We start from the raw sequence: 21,321 nt of genomic DNA, 5'->3' as shown, positions 1-21,321 counted from the left end.
ACTAATATGTAACTTCCCTGAAGAAGGATGGTTACATTCCTCACTGTATTCCCTAACTCTGTGCATCCTCCGTGCAGAAGCTGCTCCCGATCCGGGAGAGCTTCTGGTAGACCCCTGCCCTTGACATCCCTGTGCTAACGGACCTGAAACGTCACTGTCCTCTGCGGCAGCCAGGAGAGCTGTGCACCCCCGTGTGTCATGAAGTACGCAGCCCAAGGGGCCCTGGAGTTTTTAAAAGCGAGAGGAAATGGCTGCAGCCTGCAGAGCACGCGTGCGCCAGCAGCTGCTGCCCGACGTCTCCCACTGTGAGAGCACCTTTCTGACAGGTTCTCAGGCTCGGGGCTGACGTCAGCACAGGATTAGGACAGGAACCCGCTCGCACTGGCAGCTGCTCTGTTCCTGCGCTGACTTCAGCTCCATGGCTTCCGAAGAATGTTTCATTAATTTCCTCACTGCCCAGAGTTATCTCTTAAGAAAGCTGCAATCATGTGTTTTAGCTGGTTTTGTTTTTTGTAAGCGATTACGATTGCCCCCCGAATCAGATGAAATGTTTGTCCCTGCCTGGCCTGTGCTCGGATGCTTTACCTAACCCAAATTTATCAAATATGTCCGATGGTAAAGGTTCCAGTCCAGTCCTCTCTGTAATTATCCAGGAACAGATGATTTGCTTTGCAGAACTAGGCAGCTCTCAAGAGAGGCCCAATCGTTGTATTGAACAGCTGGTTCTCTGTAGTGGAGAAACTCCTGAGAAGTAAGGGACTCTCGAGGGTGTAGGACCCTCCGCTGGTGCGGGGAGGAGGACGAGCTCACCCGGGGAGAGGAGAGTGCATCCTCTGCGGTACTGTCTGTGGGGATTTCCACGTGGAGATGGGGTGCCAGCCCATTTGGGTCTCGAGACCAGAACGCTCCGTAGGAAGGACATCTCAGCCTCAACGTGAAAACTAGCTCGGGTCATTCTCTTGCCAAATAGAGTATGGCGAAATTTCTGTCCCGGTGGAAATATGTTTGTTCCTATTCTCTGTTTATATGATATGCGGCTCCTTGCTGACGAGCTTGATTTTGGAAGGCTGGGGTAGGCAGAGGAAGAAAGTAGGCTTGCTAGAAACTTAGTTTTCTTTCTAATATCCCATCTTAAGTCCATCATGATAGTACGCCTCAAACTATATGAATCAAATTGCATCTATCCATCTACCTGTAACCATAGAAATCACTGAAAATGTTCTGACAAGTTTGGGAAGAGGGCATTTTTGAGTGGTTTGATTTAAAATCTGGGCTTGGTGATGTGTAAAATTCCCTTGGGGGAAGGAGACATGGGAGCATCTCAAAGGAGTGAATGGGCAGTTAATTTCCAAAGTTGATAAAATAGGTTCTATGAGATCTGTATGACTGTCCAAAGTGCAGTATCCTAAGGATCGAGATGCTGTCAGCATTCAGCATGCTTTCAGCAGCAATTAACAGAAAACCCAGCCTTACCCTCCTTTACAGTAAGGCAATTGGGGGTAAATAATGAGCACAACAAGGAATCCAGGGGCAGGGCACTTGCGACTCAGTTGTGATAAGAACTGGGTCCTCCTCTTGGTGATTCCCCTCTAGCCTGGCTCTGCTCTCCATACAGGTCTGTACTCAGACTTGGTCCCTTTATGGTTGCCACGTAACAGCCACAATGCCAGGGTCACGTCCCGAACCGGCAATTTCGGGGCATCCCTTTCTTGTGTCTCTTCTAAGGGGGAGAAGCCTTTCCCTGAGTGCCCCTGCACATGCTCTTCTGTGTGTCATGGCCAGAAGTACGTCCTGGGCTGAGCTGTAGGGCAGGGGCTGGGTTCCGTGTGAAATGAAAGTGCCCGAGCCAGGGCCAGGGGAGTTCACCTGCCCTCCCCCCGGACCCCCCACCCAAAGTGGAGGGCCGCCCGGAGGGATCGCTGCCTGTGCCGGGATTGCCAGGGTGCACAGAGGGAGCTGGACTGTGGACAGATGAGAGGCTGCCACCCATTCGCCCACAGAACGTGCCATGGCACTGCCAGCTGGGGCAGGAGGGGCCTCCTCTTCCCTTGCACTGAGGTTCCTCAGGGTGCTTGCCCGACCTACGCCTGTGCCGGGGTCCCCACTGTGAGCAGAGGTGACCCACTGATTGTGGGATAAGGACGCAGGACCACAGGTGGACCGAGTCTCCACGCCCTGAGTGCATGCACCATTGTCTCATCCCACTTCACTGACACAAGGCAAGTGCACAGGGAGGTTTCCTAAGAACGTCAGGTCAGCGACCACAGAGCATCACACCCAGCGCCAGCCCAAGTGACTGCACTGATCACACACCCGTGACCCTGGCCCTGCCAGCTCCTGCGATTGGGACCGCAGCCAGCCTTCCCTGCAAAAGGTCCCAGAACGGAGCTGTCAGGAAGGAGGAAATGGAGGTGGCAGGCAAGCGTGGGCGTGAGGTTGGGAATCAGAAGTGTCTCCTGCGACCGTAGAAAACACGTCGTTTAGAATTTGAGTCCAAAGTGAGACTCACAAGGACGTGTCCTCTGAGCTCACACGGGAAACTCCAGGATGCTGGTTAGCTAGCATAGCAGAGATTTCTTCATTGAACATCGCTTCACACTTATCCTGAGTAACGTCTGAGGGGTCAGCTGGTCTGATGTAAAGAAAAGCCCCTGAACTCAAAATTTGACTTCAGATGGCAAAACGGACTTATTCACAAAGATAACTATATTGGGAAAGATGCTTTTAGATTTTTGGGGAAGCATTTTACCTCCAGTTATGTATCTGAGACATTTCATAATTGTGTCATTTATGTTGCCGTTTACAGATAAATCTTGCCACTGTATTACCTACATATGTCATTTTTGAAAGAATGTTCTAAGGAACGCTGTGTAATGAATTACCTTCTTATCATCCTTGGGAGAATTGAGGAAATAGTCATTGGTGTCATTCTCGGTAGGACTTACTTCTCTGGCTGAGCCTCCGCTGAGAAAGCTGTGCTAGAGAGTACAGGGCTTTGCTACTGTTTAGTCCAAACTACTTAAAAATAAAGGTCACTAAGAAAAAAATTGGGTAAGCAAATGTTTTGTTAATAATGCACAGACATCGTATGTACTTTTCAGTTGTAACGTTCAGGTGGATGAATGAGATATATAGAAGATAGTCCAATTTTTATGATCACATCCAGTATTCTGTTTTTAGCTAGTGATTCCCCTAAGCCAGCCTCCATCCCATCCCAGACCCTTGGTGTTTATTGACAAATCATTTTCCCATCAACAAAGTGAAGTCTCAAAAAGTGATTTCTCTGTCATGTGAGGAGAGCAGCCATTATTATGAACTACCCCTCATGTAGGTATAGTATACCAGAACTCTACTATACATATTAATTATACTATATAATATCTGAACATAAGAGATACCTGGGAAGGTAGAATTCAAGGTAGTATTTAATGAAACATAATCATGGTGACAGGAATATACCCATCAGGTAGGGCCCTGTTATTTTATCCTGCTTGATTTCTCACTTTCTACCAACTCATAAGAAAATAAATATTGGGTAACAAAACCAGACAAAAGTGTCATAAGAAAAGAGAACTACAGACTAATATCTCTCACAAACTGGGGTGTAAAAATCCTTAACAAAATGTCAATCAATGTGATTTTTCATATTAATAAAGTAAAGGAGAAAAACCCATATAACCAGGCATGGACAAAGCATTTGACAAAGTCCATCACATATTCATAGTAAACATTTTAGCAAAGTAGGAATAGCAGGGAATTTCTTCAACCTAATTAAGGCATCTATAAAAAAGCTTACAACTAACGTCAAACTTAAGGATGAAAGGTTCACTATTTTCTGAAATTAGAAGTAAGACATGAATGTCTACTTTTATCATTTTTAATCAGTATTATACTGGAGGTTCTAACCAGAGTAGTAAGACAAGAAAAAAGAAAGAAAGACATAGAGGTTGGAAAGGAAGAAGTAAAACCGTATGTTGAGAAACCAGAGGTATCTGCAAAAAACTACTAGTACTAAACTTAAACTCAGCGAACTTGCAGGATACAAGATCAGTGTACAAACGTCTTTATCTTCTGTATAGTAAGAATGCACAATCAGAAAATGAAATTTTAAAAGATCTATTTACAGTAGCATAAAAATGCTAGGAATAAATTTAACAAGACGTGCAGAACCTCTACACTGAAAACTACAAAACATCACAACAGGAAATTAAAGAAAAGCTAAATAAAGGGAGGAGTCAATATTGTTAAGATGTCAGTTCTCTCCAAATTGATCTGTTGATTTAGTACAATCTCTTAAAATCCTGCAGACATTTTTGAAGAAACTGACAAGTTGATGTTCAAATTTATATGAAAAGGCAAAAGACTGAAAACAGCCAAAGCAATGTGTCTTCTTATCTGATAATCAGTATTTATTATAAAGTTATAGAAATCACAGTCTGACATTGGCGAAAGGAGAGATATATAGATGAGAATTTTAGTGGGTTTGTGGGTTGGTTTTCACAGATATCTTCCACATAATTTCATGTTTATTCCCAGGTACTTTATCTTTTGTTGCTGTTTTCAGTGGTGTCTTTTCATCTACTAGCTCCTCATGCTAATTTTTGTTTGCCTATGTGAAGACTGCTTGATTTTTTTGTGTGTCAATTTTGTATCCAGTCACCTTACTAAATTTATAATTTGTAATATTTATTACTTCGTTTATTTGGGGTTTTCCAAGGACACAACCATCATCTGTGAACAATGAAAAACGTACCCCGCCCCTTCTAATTTTTATGCTTTTCATTTCTTTGTTTTCTAAATACATTAACTCAGTGGTACTTTCTGTTATTAAAGAGCAAGACTGTCAAGTTATCGTTTTTCTTTTTTTGTCTGTTTTACCTAAGCTGATTTTGTTAATACTTAGGGGACATTCTGAAATTTGAAATGCAGATAATGCCTCTTAAAAGATACATGTTTTAATTTGAAAGCAGTCATTTTGTAGATTAATAATTAGTAACTTGCTGATAATTTTTTCCTTTACTGTAAAAGTAACTAGAAAATTTAAAAATTATATAAGATTAAAAAGAAAAATACAAAATTAATCTTATCACTCATAGATGACCATGGGAGATATAATGGTACGTTATAGTCTGGGGATTTATTTTCCAAGTAGGATGTCTTAAATAGAGAAGATACAGTTTAATATGTGGTGGTGATGTTTTTAATAGCTAGCTCTAATTTTGGCAAATTGGTTCTCTTTCTGTAAGATTTTGAACCTTGGAGAGAATGTTAAATTGGATTTCAGTTCAATAAGAAGACTTTTTTGGGTGTCAGGATTATTTGTACTTAAATTAGTAAGAAAAAACTTACATTTCAACATCTATTTCTTTACTTCAAACATGCACATACTAAGATAGTACTCCAATAATGCTGCAGTGGTATATTAAAACCTCTCTCTAATGGGATTTTCTAAGTGTTATTGGGGTTTTCCACCTACGACCTGGCATCCTTGTTTTGTTTGAGTATTCAGCTGCTGTGCAATATATAGTAAAGCTGTTAATTCATACTGGAAAACATTTTTTAGTTTGTAGGTCTGTATATCAGAGATTTGTAGGTGTGTGTTTTAAAGTTTACCTTGTAGGTGTTATTAAAAAGATTATATTGATAAATTTGAAAAGAACTAAGAACAGCGTGATTTTCATTACTTCCTCAACTTACAGTGAAATTTAGTTTCAAAATTTTTCTTTGGGACAGTGTTAGGAAGCAATGTGGCTATAATGGAAATAAGTATGTTTGGAGCCAGACAAATCTGGGTTCAGCCACTTCCCACGTTACTTCAGTTAAATTATTTAACTTCTCTGAGACTGCTTAGCTCTGTTAAATGGGGTTGATAAATCTGGCTTTTCAAAGCATTACTAATGTTTCTTAAGTTTCTACAATGTGCCAACCACGCTGCTACATACTTGAAGTAGATTTAATACTCAAAACAAGCCTGAGAAGTAAGGGAATGTAATATGGTCAGATTCCATGGGGTAAGCATTTTATACAGATTATTCTAGTAGCACATATAGGTGATATAATAATTTTCAGGTAGAGGGAGGGGTGAGAAGAGCCCAGAAGAGAGGTAACAAATTATTGCCATAGTTACCGTGAGACATTTTGATGGTTTAACTTTGGGCCATGGCACTGGACTGTAAAGCAGAGAAATGGGTTCGTGAAACATTGGGAAAATAGTAAGCAATGGAACTGGTGTTTAAAATGGAGCATTGGGATCAAGGAGAGTTTTTATAACAGATTTCTATCTTAAGAACCTTGATCTAGAAATTGTGTCAGACCTTTGTGGATTGCTCCCTGCGCAAATTAGATTTAGTAGTTTTAGGACTGTTTCTCCCCAGTCTCTTTCATTCCCATTGTAAGATGGGACTTTACATTACGCACATATTTATAGGGTTGTTTTAAGGACTTAATGAGTTAATATTAAGCATATTAATTTATGATAGTACTTGGCACACAAGTACTCAGTAACTGTGAGCTATTTCTCTCCTCATTTGCAGAGGATTACTTACGGACTTGCTTTTCCCTTTATTCTTTCACACCTTTTCAGACCACACAATTTCTTCCTGTATAATTTTGAACATTTTGAAGTCACCTATTTTAACAGTGAAGGAGGTTTTACATTTATTCAGATACGCATGGAGTTAAGGGAGGAAGGCTACACTTGTGCACTGAGCTGAATCCTTGACATAAAAGCATTATTTACAATCTGGAGAAAACAGGCGTAGCCTCATTAGAGGACAGCATAACTTTTAGGAGCGTCCACAGTGGAAATGTTTACTGCAGCAAAAATATAGCGGCCTTGTAAAATATTAGAAGAATGGGCAACTTTGTTAAATCTTTCACAATAAAACCTCTTTTTAACTGAAAAACTACAGTGTAACAGCTACCTGAATGTTCACCACCTTGAATTAACAAACACATTTTGGTGGTGGTGGTTCTGGTTTTACTGAAGACTTCTTTTTAATCAAAGAAACAGAAATCAATAGGTTAAAAAAAAAATTGAAGCCCCCTTTTGTATAGTTGGGTGAAGCTAACTGAAACAAATCCCCAAATTCTAATGGCTTACCGCTAGTTCTCACTCATGTAGCACTGTTGTGTGTGTGTGAGTGTTGCTAGTTGGTGGTATAAAGACCCAGACCTCTCCCCTCTTGGGGCTCCATCATCACGTGATGAAGATGAGTCGCAGTGCTCATGGGTATCCAGTGATGGGAAAGGAGAGAGACTGGGCAAGGCATTCCCACTGCTTCTTATGGTCCTTGGTCTTCATAGCCATTGGTGAAAAGAAGTCAAGTGACCCCACCTTGGTGTAAGGGTGCTGGGAAATAAAATCCTTGACCACCCAGCAACAACTGTCAAGAGGCGAACAGATCTTTGGCAAACAAAGTTTCTCTGGTGTATTCACTTTGTTCAACTCCCCTGTGTCATTCACGTCTCTCCAGAGGCAACTACCACCTAGAATATGTTCCATATACTTCAAGTTTTTACATTTTTACTATATGTGTACATAGCCATAGAGAATATATGATATTGCTTTGTGCGTATGTTTTTAAAATTTAAAACGTTATGTTTAAATGTTTCACTTGTTATCATTTTGTAATATTTTGACTCAACATTGCGTTTTTCCATCTGTCCAATAATCTACATTGAGATCTAGTTCATTCACTTTAACTCCTACGTAGATTTCACTCCTTGACTACATGCCAGTTATTATTTATACTTTTCCCTCTTGGTGAACCTTCAGGTGGCTTCTGGTTTTGTTTATTACGAACATTGTGACCATTAGCATCTCGTAGATGTCTCCAGGGATAAATGCATTTCTTTCCCTGTATTATCTGGAAGCTTAATTGATGGGTTGAGACTATGTATACGTTTTCTATTTTATTAGTTACTTCCAAATTGCTCCCTAATGTTATTATTTCATTTTACAGTAATGTTATTATTTCATTTTACTCTCCAAGTTTATGGCAGTTCCCATTTTCTCACATATTCACCAAACGTTGGGGGTTTTTTGTCGACTTGATTTTGACAGTGTAATAGATGAGATGTTTTGATTTGCTTCTTTATGTATTCCAGATATTAGTTCTTTTTTACATGTGTTACAAATTACCTCTTTTCCAACTATCTCATGTTTTATCTTTTTCATGCTGACTTTTGTAGAGGTTTTAAATTCTGGTAGCGTCAACTGTACCCATCTTTTCCTTTGTGAATGGCTATCGTAGTCTTAAAACACGGCCCCCAGAGCCTTTGACCTTCTTCCCATCAAGGGCGTCTGTATCTCCCCTTGAATCGGGGCTGCATGATTCCTTGAACAATAAAATACAGCCGAGGTGACATTGTGCCAGATTTGCGCCCAGGCTCTAAGAAACTGGCAGTTTCCATTTCCTGTCTCTTGGGATGTTTTTGGAATGCAACCACCATCCTGTGAGGAAGCTCAAGCCCTGCGGAAAGGGACATGTGGGCAGCAGCTCTCAGCCAGTGCTCAGTTGCCATCTTGGAAATGGTCCCTCCCGCATGTCAGCCCAGTGACACGGTGCGGGCAGAGATGAGCTGTCCCGGCTGAGCCCTGCCCAGATTTCACATTCTGGAGCAAAATGATTTCTGCTGTTTGAAGCCACTGAGTTTTGGGATAATTCTGTTACATAGATGGAATAATATGGCTCTGTGTGTCTATTCTGGAAAAGCCTTTCCTACCCTGAGGTCAAAAAGATACCGTGTTTCCCCGAAAATTAGACCGGGTCTTATATTAATTTTTGCTCCAAACGACGCATTAGAGCTTATCTTCAGGGGATGTCATCCTGAAAAGTCATGTTAGGGCTTATTTTCCAGTTAGGTCTTATTTTTGGGGAAACACGGTACTTCCCCTGTTTTTGTATAATACACAAATTCAAATCTTGAGTTTTCACACTTAGTTTCTGTAATGTATCCACAAATTATTTTTTTATAGTAATTGTGATAAAATACACACAGACGATGCCAAAAAATGCATATACGTTTTAAGAATGGAAAAAACTGTGTTAATATATACCGATAACAAAAGCTGAATACAAGTCACGTTTGACATCTGCAATTACAAGAGGTGCTCAGAGTGGTTCTCTTCAGCGTCCAGACGGTTCTGGTGATGGTGAGCTACTGCTTGAGCAACGTTGGCCAAAGTGTTACCATCTCTTAAAATGTCTGTACATATTTTTGGCACCCCCGGTATAACAAAACTTACCACTTTAACCATTTTAAAGTATACAATTCAGTGGCATTTAGTACATTCACAATGTTATGCAACCATTACTTCCATCTAGTTCTATACCATTTCAGTCTGCCCAGAAGGAAACCCTGTACCCATTTTATGGCTTATTTCAATGTGTGATTTGATATGGAGATCTACTTTTTTTTCTAGATGTAAAATCAGTTTTCCCAATGTGATTTGTTGAATAACTCATCATTTTCTCCCACAAATGTAAAATGCTTTCTCTATCATATACCAAGTTCACTATATATACTTAGGATTGTTTGAGGGCTGTTTGTTCTTCTCAGTTCTCTTGCCCAGGGAGTTTACTAAAGTATATTTATATTTATAAATATGCTGCCTCGTGGTTAGGCTTCTTGCCAACATTTGTGCAGTTGTTCTCTGTATGTGTGTGTGTATTGTTCTCTAATAAACTGTAACAGGTTTCTGAATGTCCTCCCATGTGAACAGGGTGCTAGGATTTTCCAAAATTCTGGCCATGTTGAGACTTACTGTGTTTTATGTATTTTGTTGTGAAGTCCTATGTTCTTAGGCAGATCGGCATAACTATATTAATAAATGCCACTTGATAGGAGCAGTCATATGTTGATTTGAAATTTTGTGTTTGACAAGATTGTGGCTTTCAATGAGATTACTCTTAAGTACACATACCTTACCACCATTCCACACAGACCTGAGCCAGTGTGGTCATAACCCATTGTAGGTTGCTTTTGATAGATAATGATAGCCTGCAAAGAAATTCCAAGTAGGTGAGGACTAGCTACTACTTACAACCTCATTATCAAGTTAGAGTGAAAGGAGATCTGAGAGCCCGTGCTGTTGCACATAAAGACACACACACAGATTTGCAGCTAGATAGTCACAACCAGGCACAGGCAGTTCTTGGAACTCAGGGAAACCCCATCTCAGTCCTCAGAGGCTCTGACCAACACCCTTGAGAAAGGGGGGCACTTAGGGAGAGTTCTGCCCCCTTCATTGCCTGCGACAGGCAAACAGCGTCTTCTACATTTCAGGCGGGATGGAGGTACGTTTCACTGAAAGGCGGCATCTTCCAGAGGGAAAAGCATCCATGCCCCCGTGGGTTCCTCGGCTCTGTTCTTGAAAGCATGGGGCAGGCGTTCAAATACTAGGCAGTCAGCCCCTATTCCTTAAATGCTTTTTATTTCACAAATGGGACTCTGGTTTTAATATTCATCATTCTAATTATAGCCCATTATTTTCACTAATGAAACATTTTTGACATTTGATACGGTGATTAGCAAAAGGTCAGTTGTCCACTGAAATACAGTTAATAGAGGCACTTATAGTAACCCCTTCTAAAATACGGATTTTATTATGATTACTGTTGACCATCCCCTGAAATATATATAAGTATGTTTTCAGTATTTCAAAGGAAATTGCAGACATGGTTAAGTATAGTCACTATTTTTAGTAAAGTAAAAATATTTCCTAAAAGAGAAATATGATTATCAGTTCTGCTTATAAACTCTGGACTTTTAATCCACATTGAATGTATACAGAAGGCCACTGTAATGAAACACTTTCTTGCAAATGTTAGTTCCTATCAAATTGTTTTCAGCCTCCAATTCAGGTTTATCCTGGCATGATTCTCAGATTATTTGGAAGTTTTATAACAATGCTAATGTTAGAAAAATCAATTGTTTGTAACTCTTACACTTGAGGATACAAATCTTTAAGATTGCTTATTGCATAGTATATTCAAATTAAAGTAGAAATCAGGAATGTTTATATAATAGTGAGGGTTTGCTTCTGTGCATAGAATGGTGAGGAATCTAAAATTTAAATTATCAAAAACAATGTAACATTCCGTAAAGAAAACGATTTGGAAATGTAGTGTGTCATCGGTAGGAATTAGTTGCATTCATTCTTTCCTTCGTCTCCTGCGGCTGTTGTCACCTGGCATACTCTCCAGCGGTGTGACAGGCAAGCAGCTGCCTTCACAGCCACTGCCAGTACCCAAGTACCCGAGTTTCCTAGGCCTTTAGCATCCTTCTTTCATCTGTAAAGACGAGCAAGGCAGCTGTCTTCATGTATTGGTGTAGCACGGGCTGGTTTGCTGAGGCAGCTGCTAGCCTGACTTCACAGCTGGGGAAGTAGCACTTGGTATTAACAACAAAATTTAACAGAAGTAACTGACTCTGGGTGGTGAACACACAATGGGATTTATAGACGATGTAATACAGAATTGTACACCTGAAATCTATGTAAATTTACTAACAATTGTCACCCCAATAAATTTAATAAAAAAAAAAAAATTTAACAGAAGTATGAACAAGACAGTTGGTCTGGGGAATCTTTTAATCTAAGATCTTGCCCAGTTCGAATGAAATAGGGCTATCGATGCCTCCTAAAAATATAAATAATAGAAGGATATTGAAGTAATTTTAAATAAGTTTCCTGCTAGGCCCCCTCTACCTACCCCCCACCCTTTGTTCCCCCAGAATCTCTCCTTCCTGAGTGATTTAGGACAGGGACATACAACTGTGGGTTTTTTGTTTGTTTTGTTCAAAAATGGGCCACATACTCAAAATTCCTTTTATCTGTAGATGGCACATGAGATTTTTTCTTATGTTAGCCATACTGTGTTTCCCCAAACACAAGACCTAGCCAGACCATCAGCAATAATGCATCTTTTGGAGCGAAAATTAATATAAGACTCCATCTTATTTTAATATTATATAAGACCGGGTCTTATACAATATAATACCGGGTCTTATTTTAATATAGTAAGATATAATATAATATAATATAATATAATATAATATAATATAATATAATATAATATAATACCAGGTCTTATTTTAATATAAGACCGGGTATAATATAATACCGGGTCTTATTTTAGTATAAGACAGGGTATAATATAACACAGTATAATATAATACTGGTCTTACATTAATTTTTGCTCCAAAAGACGCATTAGAGATGATGGTCCAGTAGGGTCTTATTTTTGTGGAAACACAGTAGTTATAATGGCTTGTTAGAAAAAATTTAAAAGTATTATTTTAGTAGCATTTTAAAAGCAATCTCAACAGCAGTTTCATTAACTTGAAATGGTGAAAGTGCACAAATACTGTTCTAGCATCGCCCAGAGAGCAGGCTTGAGGACTGGGGGTACCTTCACAATGATCCCAGAACAGCTCTGGCTGCAGCCTTCTGGTTCTGCTGTCTCAGCTTTGTTTACGCAAGTTTCATGAAAGAAACTAGTGTCGCAGAACCAGATGGATACAGACATTGCCTGGAATCGGTCATTTAGCCAGAAATTTGGGGATAATTCTGGGATTTTGAGACTCTTCAAAATCGCAGAGGTTTCATACCTTTACTTTCAGCAGTCTGTTATTGAAACTGAGCCGTCCTGAGGTAGTTATAAAGCATTGTCCATGCCAATGACAATTTGTGAAGCTTTGGGAATTGTGACCTTTATTTTCACCCTTCTTCCAAAGGCATGACTTCCTGAGACCAGGATGGGCCAGGAGTCAGTGCAGTGTGTTGCCACCAATTTACCCCCTTTCCTGCGGGATTAGATGCAGCCCGGATCCTCCTCAAGCAAATCAGGAATGTTCTCGTGTCCCCCCGCAGTTTTCAGTTCTCTGTGCTCCGCTATCTTGCCAGGTCAGTGCCAAACATTGTGTGCGTTAGGGCTCTAAATTGAGTCTCGGGTCTCCAGGTGCTCTATCTGACCTAGCTTATTTATTGAACCTTTTCAACAAATTTCCTTACCTCCTGATCACATTAAAATAAGTTAGACGCATAAACCAAGCTTCACTTCCTTCCATAGCGGCTGGGCAGCCATTAGCAGGCACATGAAAAACGTTTTTCATCTTAATCCCTTTCTCCCTAACTTAACAGTAGTTAAGTCATACACACTCACGCTGCATAATGCCGTGCAAGGTATACATAGCTACCTTTTCCTTAGATCTGAATAAATTGTCAAAACTATTTTCTCTTTCATTGCAAGGGACTTATCCTTGGCAATGAACTTAACTTTTCAACATTTAAAACTAAACTTCTCAAATTTATTTCTATCTCATGAGTTCATGCCAGCTAATTTAACTGAAAAAAAAAATGAGTCTAAGATCGTAGAAGAGCTGTATTTTGTTAGAAGCAGCATGTTGATTTACAAAGACGAAGAGCAGGAGGTTTGAATAGGTCACTTCTCAGCGAGTCTGGCGGGTGTAATTTTTATATTAGGTTGATGCAAAAGTAATCGCGGTTCAAAGGGTTAAAAATGGCAAAAACCACAATTACTTTTGCACCCACCTAATACTCTACTTATTTGTCCCACAGATGTCTTTTCTTAGTCAATATTTGCTTAGTGTGGGAAAATGAGCATTGCAAAAGCTCTGGCTTTAAGATTGCACACACACAAAATGTTATGCACAGAGAATAACAGGGTATGGAGAATAGTAGTTACATGTTTGTGCTCTTTGGAACATCGTTCTTCTCTTGAGACCTGGAAAAACAGAGGCAGCAATGGATCAGGAAGTTACATTGCCACATTTGGGAATGAGGAAAGGCTGGAAGAGCAGAGGGTTTTCCTGTTTCTCCAAGTGATGTCATTTATAAAATTATAAGTCCCAAAGATTCTATGTCTCACTTTTTCTTAAAGACACATTTTTCTAGGATTGGGGCTAGCGTTCCACTAATGTGATTTAAAATTTTAATTTTTAAGCATAGATGTATATCACTGCCTTGTCTGTTTGTGAGGCAAAGGGATAATTCATATTTACAAGTGATGGCTTTTTTTCAGGTATTTCCGTACCTAGGTTCAAAAAATAATGAAATATAATCAATGTTATGCTCTTTGTTGTTTTTTCATGTGTGAGAAAACTCTTTCAACAATCCTTTCTACCCCAGGGGTACTATAGATTGCTTGTACTGTCAATACTTTTCTGCATTTCTTTTGTCCAGTACAATACGCCTCCTTGTCCTTTTTTTGAGAGTGGTGGTAGAATTTCACCTAGCATTTAAAATGTAGATGATGCATTGTTTGGGAAAGTTGGCTTTGAAAAAAGCAGTTTAAATCTAAGTGAATTATCACCTAGGTGGTGTGTGGACCTAGCCCAGCAACCCGATACTCTGGGAAAGCTACGCGCGCCACCTTTGGAGACAGTGAAGAAAGAGAGACTCCGCTGTCCAGTTTCTTTCGCTGTGAAATAAAGGCAGGGCTTCTTAATCCCTGTCTGATATTCTTCCCAAGTGGGTAGTATACACGTATACGCCATCCTGCAAAGCTGCTGTGAAAAACAAAATGTATAAAGAAAAATTTGAATAAGAGAAACTTTAAAAATCGTTTGTCTAGAATACAATTCCTATAATGAGAGCCCCTCAGAACAGAGCAGACAAGCTGCAGTAACGGGGCGTTCTACGAGCAGTGGCCGCAATCCCCCTGAACACCTGGTGTCTTCTTACCAGACATTTCTGCTCCATGTGTAACCCGTGACCTCCCCCGAATGTGAAGGATCAGAATGTCTGGGGATGAGGCCCCAAACCAGCCTTCAGCACATCCCCCAACTACTCCAGGTGCTGACTGAAACTGAAGAAACAGTGCTTCCAGCCTCAGAAAGAGCTTCGTCAACCCTCATGAACGTGCATTTCTGAATAGGATGACTGGGTTTCCCATCTGAGAAGAGACTGGCACGGTGTACTTCTAAAAACAATATAACGTAGGAAGTTGAGGCAAATACCAGGCGACAGAAGGAATAATGAGATGTGGACCGAAAGGACCAAACACCGAAAGGTACGCTCCTTCCAAGGACCTTCTACAGTGGAATATTTAATAACAGATTTTTCAAAATGACAGACCTGGCTGGGTTTTATTACAAAAATAATAATTTATTGCTCGTACCGTAGACTTTTAAATATAGTGCAATGACCTCAAAAGGGCAAGGAAGTCTGTGTATTCTAGGTACCTCTGGCTAAGAATACTCTCTGCTTTCAAACCGCCATGCAGGCAAAGTATTAAAAAACAACGGGCTAATTGATGGCCCAGAAAATGTTGGCTTGCGTGACGGCATCACGATGGGACTTAAGGAATCACTGTGTCCCTGCGCAGGCAATGACTTTCTCAGAGGGCTGGTGTCCTGCTCCCAAATGTGTGAGAAGGTGGCCAGCCCCAAAAGCTGCTTTTGCAGTGTAAGTGAAATCATTTTGAAGGGAAGGTGAAAGCTGGGAGAGGTAACCAAATCCAGTCTGAGGAATTTGTGGAGAAGCCCTGCCCTCGTCTTTCAGTAAGCGTCTCTGGTTGCGTGCTGTGGGTGGAAACCAGAAGTGGAAGCAGCAGTCGCCACAGCCCCACAACCCACCCACAACCCCCCCGCAAGGCCGTTCAGCACATGCAAGCCTCCCCCACTCTTACAAGGTGTGACATTCAATGCTTCATTTCACTGCAGAAATGTTTGTAAATGCATCTAAAGATGTTTTTTCACTTATTTATGAGATCAAATCAGGGTTCCCTGACAGAAAACCCATTTGTATCACTGAACTTACAGTTCAACTTCTCCAGAAATCAGTGAGGTCGTAACTTGACAGTCTAATGTACCTTTTTGACAGATTTGCAAACAAAATGGTCCACTTATCTGTGAATTTTCTGACGTCACACACCTGGTTTGGGTCTAACTGGAGTAAACAGTTGGGCTTTGTCAGTGTCTTTGAGGACAAGGAAACACTGGCAAAAAGCAAGATGTTTTTGATCTGGTGGCTTTCAGGTGCTGAAACTTCAGCCATAAGGTGTCCCCTTAATTTTAGCTTTCAGTCAGTTTACTTGTCCTGACCCACTAACATAGTGAAAAGGGCACAAATTGGAGTCAGAGATCAGGGTTTGAATCCCAGTCTTACGATTTACTAGCTTGTGACTTGGGGAACGTTTTTTCTCTCGGAAAATAGTGATAGTAACATCTCCTTCTGAAGCTGTGGGAATTGATGGAATAACACGTAAAGTTCCGAAGCACATGTGTAGCAAATAGCAGGAGTTAAGGAAACTGCACTAAAAAACAAGCCCAGCGCTCAGTGGAGGCATGTGTGTTTACCACACCTGCGTCTGGGTACGTGGCACTCACGTTCGACGTGACAGGCAACGTGTCCCCGCAGCACTCTTATTCTGTCATTAAATCAGAAGGAATCGGTACATCCTTAAAAAGTTGTGTCACGTGTTGGCAGGGCTTCACACACCTCGTTTGCTATTCTGCCTTTAATTTTATTTATTAGCATGATTTGGTCGTATTCTAGGGAACACAAAAAACAGGTGAATTCATTAGCTTCTAGAATTATAATAATTATAATAATTTAAAAATATAACATTAACCCTGCTATGTACAGTGAGGAGAAATCCAGATCACAAACCAGGAGATTTTATCGCTTTTCCGGAGATGGTTTTTAAATACCATGTCATAAACTGGGGTCAATAGAGTACAGCTCTGCCTCGCTCATTTGTGTAACGGCTGCTTTGCAAACACTTTTTTTAGCCATTTTAAGCAGATAAGTGTATTTATGTATTCATTCATTCATTCATTTATTCATTCATTCATTCATTCATTCAAAAGAAATACACAGACAGGTTACTGTAGCAGAATCACAAACAATGTGATTTAAAACCAGTTTACAGAATGTGCACTGGAAACAGTGATATACCTCGAGAGAGCAGGTCCACGCTTTACATGCTTTCAGAACTCACAGATATTCTGCCTGTAGCTTCCTGACTCCTCTGCAACATGTCAGGAGATTAAACAGATGTAAGGTCTTAGAGAATACTTTCGTCCTTTTAAAAGTCAATTGGAAAATGATTTGCTTGGTAATCCAGTTTTGTCATGTAACATAATGTGAAGCTATGCAAGGTAAAAGTGCACTCCATGTTGTCTGTGACTTAAAGAATTAAAAACTTCATTATTTTCCATCTGTTCCGTTTCTACCAATAATTACACACACACTGTTGCACAAATTGTAGTTATTTGGTGTTTATGTTCTTTCCATCTACTGATAATTAGAGCTACATTGCACACGGTCTGGTCTTTCGGGAATGAAAATCAGTGTCAATCTGTTGAATCTGCATTAAACTTGTTGAGTTATGATTTTGTGATTGCCCCCTACTACATAAAATGATAAATCTAAGAGACTTTTCCAGTCCCGATCTCTTAAATTATTGTGCTGATTCCCTCTTCCTATCTATCCCTCGCTGCACCCTTCATGTGAAATTTTACCTTTTTTCAATGGAACTGTTTTGAAACCCAGGAAAATGTTAATGTATGTTTGAGAAGGAATGAATTACCCTTTATTTCTTTAATGATAATAAATTACGCCATCAATTCTAAGAGGCAGTTCATTCAGGGACTTTTTTCTGGTTCTAAAACTAATGGCATATTTATTATAAAATAGAGAACTTTCTTACCATACCACCATAAAGTAATACCATCACTAACATTTTTATTTTTTCTAAGCAAGCATACATTTTCTAAAGGTGGTTGCGATCATGTATACCTAGTTCACAACCAGCTATTTTCATTTATTAACTAAATGGTGAACATTACGGTGAACATTTTCTTTTTACTACATATTCTCTTAAACCTTTTCTTTGGTCGTCTAGTACTCCTTGTAGAGATGTATCATAATTTATTTAATAAATCCTCTGTAGTTGGGTATTTGGCTATCTCTAAGTTGTTTCTATTTTAAATGAAGTTACAGTAAACATTCTTAATGCCCGTCTCTTCTTGGATAAAATCCTAAAAGTAAAATTGCGGTGCCAAATGGTATCAGCACCCAGATCCCCAAATTGCCCTCCAGAAAGGCAGACCTGATTTTAAATCCCAACTAGTCTATTCCTGTGCAAGCATGGGTATTCTATTTTTAAATATTAAGCATATTGATAATGAAAATATCTAGATTTAATTTGCATCTATTTGATCATTAATCACATTGAGCATTCTCCTGTGTTTGGGGAGCAGATAAAAGTTGTGGACCTCTCATACCTCCTTTTTCTCTGGTGAAGTCCTACTTACAGTCTTTGTCCATTTGTCCCTTGTTTGCCTTAATTTCTTTTACTTCTTTAAGGCTAAATATTGATTTGAGGTGAAAGTCGACATAACAGAAGTCATTCTGGGTATAAAATACCAAAATGTAATATTCTTGTGGAAGTAGTTGCTTATATTGTAACTTTTCTACAGGGAACATGTAGTTTATACGTTTTTTTTTTAATTCTTAAGAGTATATGACCATTTTTTTAAAGTATTTTATTTGGCTTTATCACTCTGTAAATAAAAATGAAGTTCTAGAATATTTTCAGCATTGGATAGCTCCTTTTTATTAAGATACTGTTAGGGATCTTCGTCTTTAAAGTAAGCGTCTTCGGATGACCACAAGTTAGCTCAGACGATATCGGAAAATCAACTTGACTGTGTTTTCAGGATTTGCACTTAATCGTAGATGGCAGATGTAGTTGTCTGACTGTGATGTTAAACAAACAAATAAATAAAAGGGAAGAGGAAGGGACTGAAAAGCCATTTCCTTACCAAGCCATCGCCCAGTTTATTGTCTAGGAAATAAAGAAGAAAGCAGAAAGGGAAGGAAAGAAAGAACGAAGGAGAGAGCCAGTGCTGTGTGCTGTGGAGCACACAGATGTCCCTCTTGGCTGCCTTACAGACTCAGGCAGGACTGGGGCTTCTGCAGACGGAGAATGTGAGGCTTCTTTGTTGGGGACAAAGTGCTGCCTGTGGTGGGAATTGCTGCAGTGATGGGAAAGGATCGTCATGTATTGTTGGATTACTGTGATTTTCAATAGAGACAGTACATTAAAGTAGCTTTGTGGGCAGGGGATTGTTTCAGCCAAGCCTGGCTAATAACACACTCATCTTGGCAAACTCTATTTAAAAGGTAGAACTGGCAGCGTTTTGTGGCCGTGGAGCCTGTCCCATCCTCGGGCATTAGAATGACTTTGCAAGGACTAGTTTTTATTCAGTGTCATCCAACAAGAGTGTCCGTGGCTGTAAAGTTAGAACTGTAACCACTTTTCAAATAGAACTTTTTCCCCCCTCATAATTACTAGTCTGTTTCAGAATTGTTGTCAAAGAAAATATCTTTTTACTTGGGTTGTTTCTTCTTAACCCACTTGTTCATTTAGGGTGAGGTGTTCTTACCGAACAGAAGGTACAGGACACACATTTTACATTTTAGCAATCTCTCTGTGTGTACCTGGAATGCTTCTATTTGCCCGAACTATTCTTTGTTAAATCAGGGCCTGTCCTGGGAGACTTTTCTGGAGCATTTACTCCATTCTGTGTGCATTCTCGTACAGTCTTCTAGCAATTCTAGCAGGTCGGTACTACGGGGATTCCATTTCCCAATAAAGATAACCTTGCCCAAGGTGACGTAAATGATCATGGAGCCGTTCACATAGCAGGAGTGGATCAGGAAACAGTATTGTTCTGATATTCTGTCAGCTGGTTTGTTATCCAAGGTTTCAGTTCTCTCCACCCAGTAAACCAATAGACTGTGGCTGGCTCTCTTTAGCTATTATTATAACGTGATATATGCTCTCTGAACAGAAGTCTGTTCATTCACCTTTTCTTGGGATGTTAAAAAGCTCCTGGATCTTGAGATTTCCCTCCATTTTGCAGGCACTGATTTCGAAAGTCCGTTTGCATGAGCAAAGAAGGCTAAATACAGGTAACCTCTGAAGAGTGGAATTTGCGAGGGGAATGGACGCTCCTCAAAGTAAAGTTTCTTACCGGGGGCTGCTCACCCCCTCTGAGTAGTGAAGAAAAGAATTACATCACTTTCCTACCCTGTATTGTTTTATTTTAAAAGCATAAGAATTTATTCAGAGACACTTACATTAGCCAAAAGGCTAACCTAACACTGTTCTTTGGAATTTTAGTATTTTTTGAACGTTGTTTTCTGGGTAGTGAAAGCTTCAAAATAATTTCATTACCTAATCCCAAGGAAATAGGCACAACCTCCTACTAAATAAAACCAAAAGCAAACAAAAAATGCTTTTATATACATTTTTACATCATAAATAAACTTTTACATCATAAATGCTTTGATTTTGATTCAGAGACTTTGGAGTGTGTAATATTTCTTTTTTGCAGAATTTTATTCCAAAGATATTTGACTCTTGACAGTATCTATTAGTATTTAAGACAAAGTCACCCTAGAGATGCCAGTCTGCTCAGAAACCTTTTCTTTTCTCAGATATGCAGCACAAGCCATCAAGCTGCTGAGCATAAGCCCCTGGTCACTGTGTCGTCACACTCCTGTTTTGATAGGAATGACCCAGAGAGCAGGGAGGCCTTGAGGCATCTGAGTGACACATTGTCAGCACCTAAGCTGCCACTCAGGGTTTAAGATAACCCAGGGTTTAAGAAGCCAGGTGAAGGAACACGTATGACCGACTGATCGCTGGTGCGAGGGAGAGTTGTCCAGGGCAGACCACAGCGTACAGAACCAGCTGCACAAGTTTTGGTAGCATCTGAGAATATAGATTTGTTAATACTCATTTTCTCCAACAATCTGTCGAATGCCAAAGTAGAAGAGCGTAAGTCCACATTCACACATGTTTATTACAGAGAGTAGTGCAGCTCATAAAAAAAGATGGCGGTATTTGACCTTTTAAGTCTCTTCTCATTTGTACTAGAAGGTGATGTAGAAATCGCCTCCCTACATAGGAGGGGTAAAATAACTCTTTTTCCTAGTCAAGTTAAGTGTGCATTTGTTTAGCCGGCCATCCAGCAGTCATGTCACAAATCATCTTTAGCTTCAGATTGGAGCCAGGTGAATAAGCGGGTCGTGCATAACAGATAGTGCTGTCTGGAAATAAAGCAGGGCGCCTGTGGGGTGGTAGGTCATTAATGAGAGTGCCGTGCCTCCTGGTCTGGAAGAGTTATTAAGTGATGAAAGTGACCTGATTCTACATTTTTTACCGCACATCTGACCTACCTTCTGACTAATTTGGCTGCTTTTAACCTGCTTTCTAGCTTTTGTGCTTCCTGATGCTGGAGGACGTAATTGGCATCCAGAGTCAAAAAACCATAGAA

At 40.0% G+C, this 21,321-nt stretch overlaps 1 protein-coding gene across 3 annotated transcripts in view; it reads left to right on the top strand.

Annotated features, from left to right (window-relative positions):
- The window catches only part of MRPS28 (mitochondrial ribosomal protein S28), a 157,877-nt gene that overhangs the window by 47,271 nt on the left and 89,285 nt on the right, over positions 1 to 21,321 (top strand). The window contains exon 3 of one of the 3 annotated variants that reach the window (XM_081070282.1): positions 12,742 to 12,910. The exons of the other annotated variants lie outside the window; for them this stretch is intronic. Within the exon in view, the coding sequence (XP_080926408.1) occupies positions 12,742 to 12,910 (169 nt within the window). The remainder of the gene's footprint in view (positions 1 to 12,741; positions 12,911 to 21,321) is intronic. 3 annotated transcript variants of the gene reach the window in all.

This window comes from Rhinolophus hipposideros (assembly GCF_964194185.1).
Source record: "Rhinolophus hipposideros genome assembly, chromosome: 13".
In the NCBI taxonomy this organism is placed as follows: Eukaryota; Metazoa; Chordata; class Mammalia; order Chiroptera; family Rhinolophidae; genus Rhinolophus; species Rhinolophus hipposideros.
Note: the sequence above shows the minus strand (reverse complement) of the source record. Positions and strands in the feature narration are given on the sequence as shown.